Here is a 15441-nt window from a genome sequence, read left to right as displayed (position 1 = left end):
TTCGAGAGTAGCTTTAAAACAGAAGCACAGGGGAAATCACAGGACACAAAGGGAAATTTCAGCGAAACCCCCATACAGGAAGAACACTGCTTACACCTGTCCAAGAGCACTGTTTGGAATCTTGCTGATTTCGTTTTTGCATCTCCTGGAAGACAGACCATGTCTTGTTCATCCTTGTTCTCCTTATCTCTTATCTCTGAATCTTTAGCATACTACTTTGCACATGAGAACAGTCCAACAAATACTTGTTGAGTCAAACTAATAAGTAGAAAAATGTTTTCAAATGTAGTTTTTGCATAAACATTTGTTTTGAAGATAGAAGAAACTCAACCACTAAGGGCCGTGGAAATAGAGGTAACATCCTTCCAAAAGCAAGTATGTGCTCCACAGTGAGAAATCTACTCCCCTGCACGTGTGCATGAGTGCATGCATGCTAAGTTGCTTCAGTCATGTCTTTGTGACTCTTTGTGACCCTACGGACCCTATGGAGCCTGCTAGGTTCCTCTGTCCATGGGATTCTCCAGGCAAGAATACTGGAGCAGGTTGCCATGCCCTCCTCCAGGGGATCTTCCCAACCCAGGGATCGAACTTGCATCTCTTCGTCTCCTGCATTGGCAGGTGGGTTCTTTACCACTAGAGCCATCTGGGAAACCCATTCCTCTATATGAGTGGTGGGTAAAGCTTTCACAACCTCATTATCATAAAACTTCTGATATATTGTAGTCAAACCAAGTCCCACCAAAAAAAGCAATCACATAACATTAGGCTAGAGGACAGGAGTCAGCCATAGCCAACAGTACCTGAGTTGTCCAAAAAAAAAAAAAAAAAATCCCCCTAAAGTTTCCTTCCTCTCAATTCAAGAGAACTTCTTTAAAATAGACTTTCAGTCCATTTTTTTTTTCTTTCTCCAGCACCCTATGCAAAAGGCACTGGTGAGTTTGAGAACTTGTCACCAAACCATAGAAGATCTTATTAATTAGTAGGAAAACCATAAAACTGGCCTCAGTGTCTTTATCAAGAGGAACTTTTTCTTCCTTGAAGACTCACCCACTCCTCCTACCAACAAAACAAATGGGTAGACAAGATCCAGGAGTCAACCCATTAAGTTACATACAAGCAGCTGGGAAAAGGGCTGTGAGTATTGAGACTCCTGCACCTCAGCTAAGGTGGGGAGCAGCCACTTCACAACAACATGAAGGAAAGTTAACTTCTCCAATAACATCTTATATGAAGGAAGCATTTTCTCAGAAACCTGACCTGTAGATATTAAACATTCAGGTCCCCTGAATTTTATACTGGTGGTTTTACAGTCACGAAAAGTCATCTGATGGCCTTAAATGTCTAACTCCCCGTTTGGAAAATGGGAATAAATACTGTTACCTATATTTTAGAAAACTAAGGAAAGTAATGATGCAAACCATCTACTTTCCTTAAGTTCCAGATGTTTAGAAAATGACTGCTCTTCTCAACTGAACAGGTATAATCTGCAGGCGTTCAGAACCACTTCCCCCAAAATGTGTCACTTCTGCATCAGGATTATTTTGAGCTAAAGGTGCAATCAAGACCCTGCAAGTTCAAGAGAAGTCACTGCTCCACCCTTAACAACTCAAAAGAATTTAAATTGAGGACTTTTCCCAGAAAAGATTTATTACCAGAGATAAATTTTAGCTAAGTGGCCCCATCTATATGGCCAGCAAACATCTAATTACCAACCATCCACTCTTTTTACCATTTTATGAATTACCCTCCTGTCCCTGGAAGCGCCAGGGCCCTATGCCATTCCTTAGCTTAAGATGGTGTATATGCCTCATTTTATCTTTCCATCTCTGACCCTCTCAGGTATGCAGGGGCCTCAGGCCCTCACATGTATACATATGAAAGTAAATTTCATTTTTTCTTGTTAATCTAACTCATGTCAACTTAATATTTGGACCAGCTAGAAGAACCTAGAAAGCTAGAAGAAAGTTTTCTTCCTTCCCGACAAGTCCAAAGTAAAATATTTAACACAGAAACTCTATTTTCTGTTGTTAATAAAGAAAAAGGTACTGATAATCCATTATGGAAATCTGCTTGGGGTCCAAAATATTATTAACTCAAATAATGACTAGTAAGCAGGAAAAAAAAGATCCCTTAAACTCTTTGGATATTATGCACCTTCATCTTCCACTGAATGCTTTTTTTTAAAAAATCAGTGACACTTTCTGAACCAAAGTAAAGCAACTGCTCACAATGAACAAGACAGATAAAGTCTTGAAAGAACTGGTCTCTGAGTTATATAAATTGTTTGTTTATATTCACCATAATCCTTCAATATGTCATATTATTTACCTACTTTTCATATAACCGAAAAAAAAAAAAAAAAGTATTGACTAACTAAAAAAAGAGGTTGTTTAAACTTAATGACTCAATTTCTAAGTGAAAGTGTAGATGCGGAATCTATGGCCCAACAGCTTCTTATAGCAATTTTCTGGGTGCAGACTGAAAGCAGTTTTCATCATGGGAGGTAGAATACTGCACCCTTACATAAAGCCTCACAGATAAAAGTCAGGACTGTCAACATATTGGTTTAACTACTGTTCAGTGTTCATGTACCTACAAGAAAAATGGACCACATTTCAGCTGTTAAACTTATATGGCCTTAAGAAAATTCCAATTCCAGTTGAGAGTCAGAAAGGAAAGAGAAACAGCAACCCCATCCAAGTAGATTCCAGGTGAATTCCCTTCAGCTTCTCCCCTACCATTAATTGGTTTCCTAATAAAATGCTGCAGTAAAATTTGTAAAATCAGATTCTAGCAGAAAATCAAATCAAAGGACAACTCTTCACAGCAGCCACTTTTGCATACCCAGCCCCTGCCTACCTTGTTATGTTTTTGCTGGTGTCTTGCCTTTGTGTCAAGAACATGGTAAGGGCTCTCCGAGTCTTGGTTGATGTAATATATGAGTCTTGAAGGCAGGGTGATTTCTTTCTGCATTGCATGGCTGGAACTGCTATTACTGCTGCTATTCTGTTGCAATGTGTTGTCCTCATCTGCCAGGACTCCCAATTTTTTTCCTGCAGTTTCATTCCAATAGGGAGCTGGGGTGAGGCGGGGAGGACACAAACATACACAAACACACAAGTACCCTATCAATACATAAGTACTACAATGCATCTTTTCCATTAGTTGCAAAAACAAAGTTTTCTACTTAAAAGCATGTAAGGAGGAAAGCAAGTTATTGCAGCAATGAATGGCCTGGATAGGTTAACAGCCAATAAGGCATATACAACAATGTACTGTTTATCGTCTTAAATCTATACGTCTAAATATGGGGGTGGGGGAGAATAGACTTGAAGGTAGGGTCATTAAACAAACATGCTCAGTGGTTCTTGACCCTCATCTCCACCCCTTCGGCTTCTGCAGAAGCTCAAAGGGACTCCGACTAGCAGTATCCCACCTGAGAGCTAAGAACACTCCTAAGATAACTTGAGTGTTGACTTCATGAACACTGAATGTTAATTGATTCATTAAACAAAATGGACAATTCCTTTTTCTTTTAACTTTGAGATGAGCAAAAATCCTTTGCCAGAGAGGGATGCAGAGGCTGGCAGCTTTCCAATTTCATTTTCCTGCTATGGCCAGGTTTCTGCTCTCACTGATTTTCCGTCATCAATGTATTGAATATTACATTATCTTAATTGTTCATGATAATAATAAGTATTTTGAGAAATCACAAGCCAAAGGTTTAGAGCCCCGGTTTCCCTCCCCCACCTATAATTCCAACAGCAGTGAATAAACCCACTAGGCAATCTAAAAAGATACATTAGCACTGTTCTCATCACATCTACCCGCATTCGCGGTCAGGCTCCACCACCCGAGGAAAAAAAACTTGCTCCCTCTCTACATCTCCCGTCCATCCGTCTCCCTAAGTTGCACAGAAATCAATTAGGGACCCCGCATCCACTAAATACCTTCCGGCAGCAATTTAGTGACTGCAACAAAAAATGGACTTCAAAAAGTGAACTGGGGTGAACGCGGGTTTGAGAATGAGAGAGGTGCACAGGCAGGGAGGCTTGGAAAGGCCGAGCCCTGGACGTGTCCGGAGCGCACGGTCCCGCGCGCCCTTCGCTTTCTTCTGCAGGGCCCGTTGGGCAAGGCAATGCAAAGGGCACCGGGGCCATACCCACCGCTGGGTGCAGCAGCCCCCCAGGCGTGGGGCCGGGACGAGGCGGCGAGTGGAGGCAGCAGGAAAAGGACGAGGAGCAGGCGGCAGGGAGGCGCGCGGGCCAGGGCGCGGATGGGCGCCAGGGCGGCTGAGCCGCCGCGGGGGCCGCTGGAGGCTCGGGCAAGGCTGCAGCCCGCCAGGGGTGGCCGCCGGGAGCTGTTGCCGGGTGGCTTCATGGCTCATAGCTCCCGGGCGCCGCTTGGTGTGGCCAGCGAGAGCGCGGGTCTAGGCTGCAGGGGAGGCTGCGGGCGGAGCCGGTCACGCCGGCTCGTCGCGCATGGTGCGGCCGCGGACAGGGGGTCGAGGCTAGGGGCTGGGCGGCGCCCCCTCCCTTGCTCGTCTCTCAGCCCCTCCCCGGGCGGCCGCTGAAGAGTCCGGGGGTTCCCAGTCGCTCCGCCAACTTGGAGCCTCCCCAGATGCTCCGCCCTCCCTGCGGCGGGCGCGGCAGCTCCAGCGACTGCGGGGGCTGAAGATGCTGAGGATGCGCGCGGACGCGAGTGGCGCGGACGTGCTCCCCGCCCTCGAGAGCGCGCCCGAGCGCGGCTCCGCGTCCCGATGCTGATGCTGATACTGATGCTGATGCTGTTCCCTGGCACGGGACGCACTGCGCATGCTTTATTTTGGAAGAAAAAGAAGAAGAGATGGGGGGAAAGGCAGCAGAGTGATGCAGCATCAGAGGTGATGGTGGCACCTCCAGAGGTGGGGGCGGGGGAGAGAGGACGCTGGCAGTCAGGGATTAGCCAGAGGGAAAAAAAGAAGAGTGTGGGGATTTCCAGGGCAAAAAGATATGGAGGAAACAACCATCCAGAGAAATCGACCTGCCTTTTCCACCGCCCCGACCTTACATACCCGCTCCTAGTCCAACCCCCTCCTTCTAGTGTAAAACTTAGGCCAAGCCTTTCCTTCTCAATCCTTTATTTATTTCCTTCCTGCAAATATATCTAAAGGATTGCAGCCGGGAAGGTAAAAATAGCGCTGCTCCTCATTCAGCTCTCCGGCAGCGCCGGGGAACTAAGACTGGGAAGCACGCTGGCGCGTGGCGGGCTGGCTGGCCCGAGAACGCCCAGAGGCCTTGCAGAGTCAGACCTCGGGTGCAGGGATCCCCCAGCTGGGCCCTCCACCCTGGCCTCTGTCGCCCGACTAGTGCCCAGGGGCTTTATGGAAAGCAGATGGAGCTCAAACGTTCAGAAAGGATGGCTGGACGTACCGGGGAAGGATTTAGAAATTCTGGCGGGGAATAAATACGGAGATTAGAAACTGAGCGTGTGGCAGCTATCTTGGGAAATCTAGCATTTGTCAACCCTGTGGGTGGGCATGCATCGGAGAGGACGCATTTCAGATTTTGAGATCTGAAATGACTTCTGTAGAGAAAAAGAGATTTCTCTCTCACGGCTGTAAAAAATACGGAGGAAAAAATAAATGCCTGAATTGAATGGATTAGCAGCCACTAAATCCGATGGTTTCCGGTTAGGGCCTCTGGCAGATTTCAGCTCCCAGCTCCCATAATACAAGCACTCATTTATTCCCCCTCCCGATGACAGTCTGAGTAATAACAGTAGTGTTTTTCTCCGTTATGTGTATTTTAAATGGAGATAATAACATCTACTTTGGGGAATCAAGAATTCCACAATTAAAAAAAAAAAGATGTGTAAAATAGATTTGGAAAAAAAAAATGATGTGTTAGGGTTAGTTGGAAGCCTGTGTAGCACAGGGAGTTCCACTCAGGACTCAGATGACCTAGAGGGGTGGGATGGGGGAGCAGTGGGCGGCTCAAGAGGGAAGAGATTTGTGTATACATGTAGCTGATTCATGTCCTACAGCAGAAACTAAAACACCATTGTAAAGCAATTATACTCCAATTAAAATAATAATAATAAAAGAAAAGATGAGGGTATATTGCACCATAGGGATGACAGGACTCTGTTGTTAGCTGTCTTCTCCACTTTCATTTAAAAGAGAGGGAAGAAAGAGAAAGAGAGAGATGAGACACACCCACAGAGACCAGAGATCTCAGAACTATTAGAGAATTAAACACTAATATTATCTCTTCCTCCTTGTATCAGAGGTAGGATAATTTGTTTTCACACATTTATTAATGTGAACTTGTAATTGATGCTACCTCCCCTGAATGTGGGCAGCAACAGTTTTCCTTTTGACTCAATTTGTGTCCCTAGAACCTAGCATGGTGTTTGTGGCACAGAGAAGGCTCTCAGAAAATATGTCATGAATGACTAGACCAGCCGGTGGTGCCCATAGCAGGAGCCACCTGGGGCAAGCTGATGAAAACACACTCACCACCCCAGTTCCTACTTGCAGCCCAGTGCTCTTGGGGATATCCCCCCTCAAGACAAGCAGGTCATGGCCAGGTTTTCCCAATTTATATTTGATATATCAATATAATCCTGTAAAAGGGTTTGGGCCAAAGGAGGTAGATAAGGAATGAGAAGGAAAAAAGAAATGAAGACAATGGATGCCCAGATGCAAAGTTCTTTAAAAGATATCTCTTGCAATCGAGTGACAACCTCTCAAAGCCTCTTCCAATAAATAAAGCCATGAATCACCCTGGATCAACTGCACACCCACCTGTCAGCAGACACCATCCCACAGACTTGAGAAACGGAATAAGGACTGAATTCCATTTCTAGTAAGAAGCAGGAGTGTTTGCAAAAAAAAAAAAAAAGATGTTGTCTTTTGCACTATAATCCAAAAACTGCATTTATTTACAGAACTTTAATGTTTATACACTCGACTGGAGGTAAGATAATGTATCAGCAAATGAAACTGAGTCAGAGAAGGAATAAGTCACTCAGGAAAAAATGTCCCAGGAGTTTGACCTTTAAACTATATATTTAAGGGAAGGTTAAAAACAGAATCAAAGATTCTTTAGGTAGTTAATTTGTTTAATTTAGTAATATCCTCACTAGGTAGTTTGGAAGTTTTATCATTAGAGAGTTGAGTTCTAAACAGTCTCCTCTGCTCTCATGCTGCTGCTGCTGCTGCTGCTGCTGCTAAGTCACTTCAGTCGTGTCCGACTCTGTGTGACCCATAGACGGCAGCCCACTAGGCTCCTCTGTCCGTGGGATTCTCCACCACCTACTGCTTTGCTCTGTATTCATGCCTGTGTATATCATCTTTCCTCTGTCAAAAAACACGGAGACCTAGGCTGCCTCTCAGTCATCCCTCATCTGCAGAGCCTAGAGAGCACCCAGAATAGGGTTAACACTTGATAAATGTGTATTGGGTAGAGGAGGCTCTCACAGGTAGGAGGGAGGGATTCAGTAAGCTGAACTGGAATGAAGAGAGAAATGTACCAGAAATTTGAATGCTGTAATAGCTCTGATTGGGCTTCCCAGGAGGCACAGTGAAAAAGAATCCACCTGCCAATCCAGGAGATGCAGGATGCAGGTTCCATCTCTGAGTTGGGACAATCCCCTAGAGAAGGAAACAGCAAGCCACTCCAGTATTCTTGCCTGGAAAATCCCATGGCAGGCTACAGTCCACGGGTCACAGAGTCAGGCATGACTTACCAACTGAGCATGCAAGAGCTCTGGTTAGACATGTGTGCTGGGCCCCGAGAGCAGCAGGCACCACTGGAGTGGACTGGTCAGTTTGGTAGATGGAGAAAACTGCTGCAGTTATAGGGGAAGGCAAGCAGCCAGAAGGTCCACGGGAAGAAAATTATAGCAAGCAATATGGATACTAAATGAACAGGATGAAGGATCTGTGCAAGCAGTTTCCACTAAGATAGCTGCGCTGCTCCCCAAAAGTGGTACAGCTAGGCTGGTGAGGGAAGATGCCCAAAGTCCTCTCTCTGCTATCACCTGCAGCAGGGGCCAGAACCAGACCTGCCTTGAAACCACCGAGCAAACTGGGCCTGCACAGGAGCAAGCAAAAGGGTGGAAATATTCGATTTGGAAGGCATCTGTCTCTACAGGGCTGAGATTCTGGTGGAGAAGGCAGGGGGGCAAAAAAGATCACAGAAAAGGGGCCTTGGAAGATGAAAGCAGGTGAAAAAGTAGGACAATGTAGCAAATCCACAAGAGCAATTAGAATGGAAAAATCATTGACCAAGAAGCCAAGGTCAAAGACCGGGGATGGCAAATTGGTGGCTGGTGATGATGTTGAGGAGCGGTCTGGGGGAGGGAGAGCAGAGGAGCAAACAAGGGCCAAAGGGCGGCAGCTCTGATTGAAAAGCCGAGAATTCTGTTACAGCGTCTGCTACAGGAGGTTTCTCATTCTCTTTTTAGACTGGCTGTGAAGATTGATTTTACAAGTGAGAATTAATGCTTCCAAGGGAAGAAGTGTGATGAGAAAAACAACTTTTTGTTTTTCTGACTTGCTGCCTAGGCATTTGACAGTATGAAAACCCCGCTCACGCCAGAGTCAACATTTAGATGAGGACTCGACCTTCAGATTCCCACCTTAAGCTCGCATTTGCTTTTTCCCCTGTACCTCTTCAAGTCACCACCTAGGGTTAAGCCAGTGAAAGGTCAGTGACCTCTGCCCCAACCACCTTACAAGGGATAGATGCTTGCCACACTCTCTATCTCCTGCTCATTGGTGACCTGGAACAGAGGACTGCCCTATCCCCAGCTCATTACTCCCACCACTCCCCCAGCTTCTGGGATCTGTAAGTAATAAATCTTGTCTCTCTGCTTCCTTTGTGTGGGTTTATTGAAACTGTGCCTTCAATCCAACTGACTTAATTGATTACACTTTCCCAAAGTGGGAGCTCAGATGACAGAGAGAAACTAGCCTGCCCCTGTGCCCCCTCACCTTGCAGCAGGTCATAATCTGCATGTTCTTAGCTCAACCCCCCAGCTCCAGCCTCTCAAAACAAGACAATGTACTTCTTGGTAAAAGCCAAAGATGGGTGAGCTCTTTATTGGTACTTTCCACATGGTTCTGGGGTCAGCGAGCACTTTCTCTAGCGTTTCATATAGTAAATATTTTAGGCCCTGTGTGCCATATGGTTTCTGATGCATATTCTCAGTATTTTTAATAACCCTTTAAAAATGTAAAAATCATGCAGCCTGCAGGCCCTAGTGTTGTCAACCTATCATTTTTAACTGCATATATATATGACTTTAGGTTACATTTTTTTCATCAACTGCATTACTATGCTTGTGAGCAGAAAACATGTGCAAGAGTACACATGGCTCTAACTCAAAAAGAACTAGCTGTTCATTGAACTTTACGATTTGTTTAATCACCATGTAATTGCTTAATTTTTAATAGACATTCAACAGTTGAAGGGATTCCTAAAGAAAGAAGCATTCCTACATTTTGAGATCATTCTCAGACTTAGAAAACAGAGGGAAATGTCAGAAATCACTTGCCAAAAAAATACAGATACAGAAAACATCCCAGACTTTGTTTTGTTTTGCCAAGATGCATTTTCTGGTGAGCAGAGAGATGCTGAATGAAGGTTCCAGCCGTGACAAGTCAGAGGATGGACTAACACACGCAGTGACAGCCCATCCTGGAGCCTGTCACCATAGGTGTCCTGAGTATGTGTTCCTCAAACTCAACCCTGAAGAGTAGCTGCAAGGCAGCAAGTACACAGCTGCACAAGCAGCCTACAAATTCATGAAAAATAAGTCTGCAAGTCTGAATTAAATACACTCGCTCATTCTGAAGGACAGACCACAGTGGGCCAATTTCAGAAGTCAAGGTGTAACTTACTCTAACTCTACCGGGAAAAGTAAAAGTATTTATTACCAAAACTGCAGTGGTCACAGACATATTTCTAATAGAATAGTTGAACAGACAAAAATGTATCCAAGTGTCAAAGCATGAATATATCTGAATAAAGATAACCATTGGGGACACATAAAATTTAATTCTTAAAGGATATTATTTATACTAAATGAAGGTTAAGTATGAATTCCTGACAGAATAAGATATAGCTTTAAAACACTTGACTTCTCTCCCCACTACACAAACATTTGACTAGTTTATCCCAGTTTGCTGCACTTACAAGCTGTAGTACAAAGGAATAAACAAGTGTGTCGTGATGATTTGCGGTGATGACCAATGCTGTGCAAAAATTGGAAGAATTGTGTTTATTAATAATCACTGAGGCAACATGTTACTATTAAACTCTCTCTGGGTCACAGAGCAACTCTTTGAGTTTCTGCAGTAGTAAATTGCCAAGTACTGATTGGGGAAGGAGGTCCTCAACTATCAATACTTTTAGAGACTGGAAGTGAATCTTATCTGAAAGGGTAGAATTCCACCAACAGAATTAATGTACTAAAGCTAATCCCTACATTTTCTTAATAATAATATTTAAGCTCTTTAATAACATTTGCTTTAATACTTACTGTGCATTTACACATCACAAAGTGCTTTTGCATGGTGCACACTCGTGGTCAGTAGTGTCCGACTCTTTTTCAACGCCATGGACTGTAGCCTGCCAGGCTCCTCTGCCCATGGGATTTCCCAAGCAACAATACTGGAGTGGGTTGCCATTTCCTTCTCCAGGCAATCAAACCCGTGTTGCATCTCCTGCACTGGCAGGCGAATTCTTTATCACTGTGCTGCCTGGGAAGCCTTAAAGTGCTTTCATCTATTTTATTTGATTTGATCTTCACTTCTGTCACAGAGAGGACAGTAATCGCTATTCTTTTTAGGGGTTCCATCTTGGATGCAAGGACATTAAGGACCCCTGGTTTTTGCAGTGATCCTCAATCCTGCCTTTCCATTCTAGTCACCTGGAAAACTTTAACAACCTATTGATGACTAAGTATTTAGAACCTTCATGAATGGAGTCTAACATCAGTGTTTTAAAATTTCTCCCAGTTTAATTGAATGTGAAGCAGAGTTACGATGTACTGAGAAGAGGGATTTCCCAAGACCACACATCAGAACAAGATTAACACATCAGAACTCGAATTGGAACCCTGAATTCAAGTCCTGCACTGTCCCCAAGGTCTTCTTCCCTATTTCTGCTTTTATAACAAGTTTACCCTGAACAAAGAAAGTTTAAAAAACTAACTTAGTACAATGGCTGCAGGTTTTAAGAAAATTCAGAATTAGAAAGCATTTGAGCCGGAAGTTATCTTTGAAGACATATAGGATTTCAAACCCACTGTTGTGGAAACAAAGACCCAGAGTTTAAGCTTGTTACCCAGGATCACACCAGTCTGTGGCAGAATTGGGGCTGGATTCAGAGTTCCTCTTTCCAGGCTTTCCAGTACATTCCATTGTACTTTGTAAATAGTTTGCTTTTAAAAATTGACTTGCAAAAGTCTTGGTCAGTCTGCAATGTAATTCATTTTAAGTCTTCCACTCAACATTGCTGTGTAAAGATAAAGAAAGATAGAGCTATGAGGTCTGGACTCAACAGCATCAGTTCCACTAAGCCCAGTTCAACAGCATGGAAGCACAATACAGTTTCATATACCAGCATGGAAGCAGCTCAATATGGGGGGGGAGAGGGGGGCGGGGAACTATGGACAAGGTCCCACACATCTTTGGAGGTAATCCATCGAAATACAATACCTATTTTTCTCCTATTTCTCTTGTCTTTTGTGTCTCAAATATTTTCAAGGGACAATTTTCTCATCCAATGAGTTTCTTGTAATACCCTCAGTATATTTTAAGAATTCAACAACTGTAACTTCTTAAATCATGGTTTAGGTAGTACCAAATTTGGTGAGAAACCAAAAAAGAGCACAAATAATAACAATAAAAATAAAATACTGCATGCATGCTCAGTTGTATCCAACTCTTTGTGACCCTATGGAATGTAGCCCACCAGGTTCCTTGCTTATGGGATTCTCCAGGCAAGAATACTGGAGTGGGTTGTCATTTCCTCCTCCAGGGAATCTTCCTGACCCAGGGATTGAACCCACTTCTCTGGTGTCTCCTGCATTGCAGGTGGACTCTTTACCATTGAGCCACCTGGTAAGCCTCCAAAATAAAATAATAACAATAATAACAAAGAGAAAAAGGAAGAAGAGAAATTTTTATGCAACATCTAAGATGTGCTAGATACTGTGTTAAGCACTTTAACTGGATGGTCTCATTAAACCTTCATGCAATTCTACGAAGAGCTACTGTTCTTACTCCCATTTTGACTGATTAGAGAACTGAGGCTTGGGAGAAGTCAAATAATTTATCCAAGGCCTTATGACTACTAAGAAGTAGGGCTGGATCAGGAAGTGTGTTTGCCTGACTCCAAAGAATAAACTCCCAACCACATCATGATGAGTCATAAACACTGTCAATTTATCAAGTCTAATAATCAAATTCACCACAAAATAACTAAAATTCAATCCTCTATCCATTCCACATTTAATCAGAAATTAATTTTGTTTGAAACTGGAGCTGAAAAACACCAATGCCATATAGTTTACTTGGCCACAGCCTCAAAACAAACACCTGAAACAGTCGTTTCAAAGGACTTATAGCCCTCTGAAATCATGGCACTTGACTATAAATAGAATTTTTATTTTTGTTTTTGTCTGTTTAAAACCATAAACATATTGATCCACACACAGAATTGTTTTGAATTGTGTTCCTTACTTCACAGTAGAGATTTTTTGAATCTCTACAGCCATTCTATATAATTATTTGTATAATTCCAAAACAAAACCTAGCTATGTCCAGATATTTAGTTTCCTAATTAAAATACCATTCCACAAGAGAGGGCCAAGATCCCCACTAGAGAATTTAATTTTTTCTAAATTTCAAATTAACCAACGTAGCTACCCATTCACATTAGTTTAATTATAATTAGCAACATTTATTAATCTATTCCTATCAAATAATATTAGCTTTTGCCAACACATTAACATGTTCAGATTTCTAATGACATAACAAAGAAAGATTAAACTCTGATCAGCAATTATTAAATATTTTTATTCTTTTGTTATTCTGAGGCAAAGAGAATAGCTAACAGCTCCTTAGACCATATAGCATGCTCTGGTGCAACATTTGTCACTTACTATATTCTGGCACATAAGTTAAAGCTAAAATAGCTATATTATTTCTGTAAGACTGTCACGGAATTAGACTATTCATGTCACAGACATAGACATAGCTTATAGATAGAAAACGAGTAATAGAGACAATCACTTCTCTAGAAGGAAACAATAAAACTCTAGGCTTCTCCTGAATCCAATTCTAAGACTTTTTTGTTTGCTATTTTGGTAAATGATCTGAGGGATAGATTGCATGCTGAAGATGCTCTGGCAGAAAACATGAAGTTTTTCCATGTAATAAAATGTTTGGCTGAACTGAGATAAACTATAAACAAAAATTTCTGAGGCTGTGTGACCTGGCCAAAAAATACTAAGAAAAGAATTTCATTATCAACAAGTAAGTTTTGGAAAAAGTAATCTAAACTATTTATATATCTACATAGCTATACATCCTACCTTCAAATATCACAGCACACATAGTGTATTATCCACATCCCAACTGGCAATAACACACACACACACACACACACACACACACACACTCCTGCATACCAACATGGGAGTTAGACTGTGGAGCTGACTCTCCCTTGAATAAAACAACTTTATTTAAAAATGCCTACAAAGCAATATTGATAACCAAATAGAAAATATGATCAAAATTACACCAAACTGTGATGTACAAGTTCTATAAAGCAACTGGGCATGATTCAGGAAAGAGCATTTTAAAAGACCAAGCTGCTGTCAGATGAGAAGAACCTGTGAAGATAAGAACCACATCATCTGGCAAGATAAAGAATGAGAAGGAATATTTTCAAAGAATTTAAAAGCATGAACAGTGTAGATAAGGTGAACATAACCATCCAAATTCTAAAATATTTTAATGAAGGCAAGGCATCTGAAATTTGAGAGAGAAATTTTGAGCAGACAAGTAGTCCCATACATGGACCCCTGTTGGGAAATCCCCACTGCTGAAAACATTCTGAGAAGTAGGTTCCCATGATTATGTCTATATTTCATGGTCTTGCTCCCCCAGCTCAGTATGGCCAGTCAAGTTTTTACCTGAGATTTTAAAAATTAAGATTATTTTATAGAGCAGTTTAAGAATCACAGCTGGAGCAGCAAGCAGCACTGGAGCAGCGAGCAGCCGAGAGGAGATACCCCACGTCCAAGGTAAGGAGCAGCAGCTGCACTTTGCTGGAACAGTCGTGAAGAGATACCCTACATTCAAGGTAAGAGAAACCCCACTAAGATAGTAGGCACTGAGAGAGGGCATCAGAGGGCAGACAGACTGAAACCACAATCATAGAAAACTAGCCAGTCTAATCACATGGACCGTAGCCTTGTCTAACTCAGTGAAACTAAGTCATACCGAGTAGGGTCACCCAAGATGGACAGGTCATGGTGGAGAGTTCTGACAAAATGTGGTCAACTGGAGAAGGGAATGGCAAACCACTTCAGTATTCTTGTCTTGAGAACCCCATGAATAGTATGAAAAGGCAAAAAGATAGGACACTGAAAGATGAACTCCCCAGGTGGGTAGGTGTCCAATATGCTACTGAAGATCAGTGGAGAAATAACTCCAGAGAGAATGAACAGAGGGGGCCAAAGCAAAAACAACACCCAGCTGTGGATGTAACTGGTGATAGAAGCAAGGTCCGATGCTGTAAAGAGCAATATTGCATAGGAACCTGGAATGTTAGGTCCATGAATCTAGGCAAATTGGAAGTGATCAAACAGGAGATGGCAAGAGTGAACGTCGACATTCTGGGAATCAGCGAACTAAAATGGACTGGATTGGGTGAATTTAACTCAGATGACCATTATATCTACTACTGTGGGCAGGAATCCCTTAGAAGAAATGGAGTATCCATCATAGTCAACAGAAGAGTCTGAAATGCAGTACTTGGATGCAGTCTCAAAAACAGCAGAATGATCTCTGTTCATTTCCAAGGCAAACCATTCAATATCACGGTAATCCAAGACTATGCCCCAATCAGTAACGCTGAAGAAGCTGAAGTTGAATGGTTCTGTGAAGACCTACAGAACCTTGTAGAACTAACACCCAAAAAAGATGTCCTTTTCATTACAGGAGAATGGAATGAAAAAGTAAGAAGTCAAGAAACACCTGGAGTAACAGGCAAATTTGGCCTTGGAGTACAGAATGAAGCAGGGCAAAGGCTCATAGAGTTTTGCCAAGAGAATGCACTGGTCATAGCAAGCATCCTCTTCCAATAACACTAGAGAAGACTCTACACATGGACATCACCAGATGGCCAACACTGAAATCAGACTGATTATATTCTTTGC

The 15441-nt window shown here is 42.7% G+C and overlaps 1 protein-coding gene across 7 annotated transcripts in view; it reads right to left on the bottom strand.

Moving 5' to 3' along the window:
* Window positions 1-4682, bottom strand: part of ADAM23 (ADAM metallopeptidase domain 23) — a 214841-nt gene extending 210159 nt beyond the window's left edge. For 4 of the 7 annotated variants that reach the window (XM_027565436.1, XM_027565398.1, XM_027565415.1 and 1 more), the window contains exons 1-2: window positions 4167-4622; window positions 2860-3077 (exon numbers count right to left, since the gene is read on the bottom strand). In XM_027565436.1, the coding sequence (XP_027421237.1) occupies window positions 2860-3077; window positions 4167-4380 (432 nt within the window). In that variant the 5' untranslated portion in view covers window positions 4381-4622. Of the gene's footprint in view, window positions 1-2859; window positions 3078-4166 lie in introns of all 7 variants that reach the window. The other 3 variants (XM_027565407.1, XM_027565389.1, XM_027565417.1) reach the window with 3 other exon arrangements.
* Window positions 4683-15441: the final 10759 nt, after the last annotated feature.

The sequence above is a fragment of the Bos indicus x Bos taurus genome, chromosome 2 (assembly GCF_003369695.1).
Source record: "Bos indicus x Bos taurus breed Angus x Brahman F1 hybrid chromosome 2, Bos_hybrid_MaternalHap_v2.0, whole genome shotgun sequence".
Classification (NCBI taxonomy): domain Eukaryota; kingdom Metazoa; phylum Chordata; class Mammalia; order Artiodactyla; family Bovidae; genus Bos; species Bos indicus x Bos taurus.
Note: the sequence above shows the minus strand (reverse complement) of the source record. Positions and strands in the feature narration are given on the sequence as shown.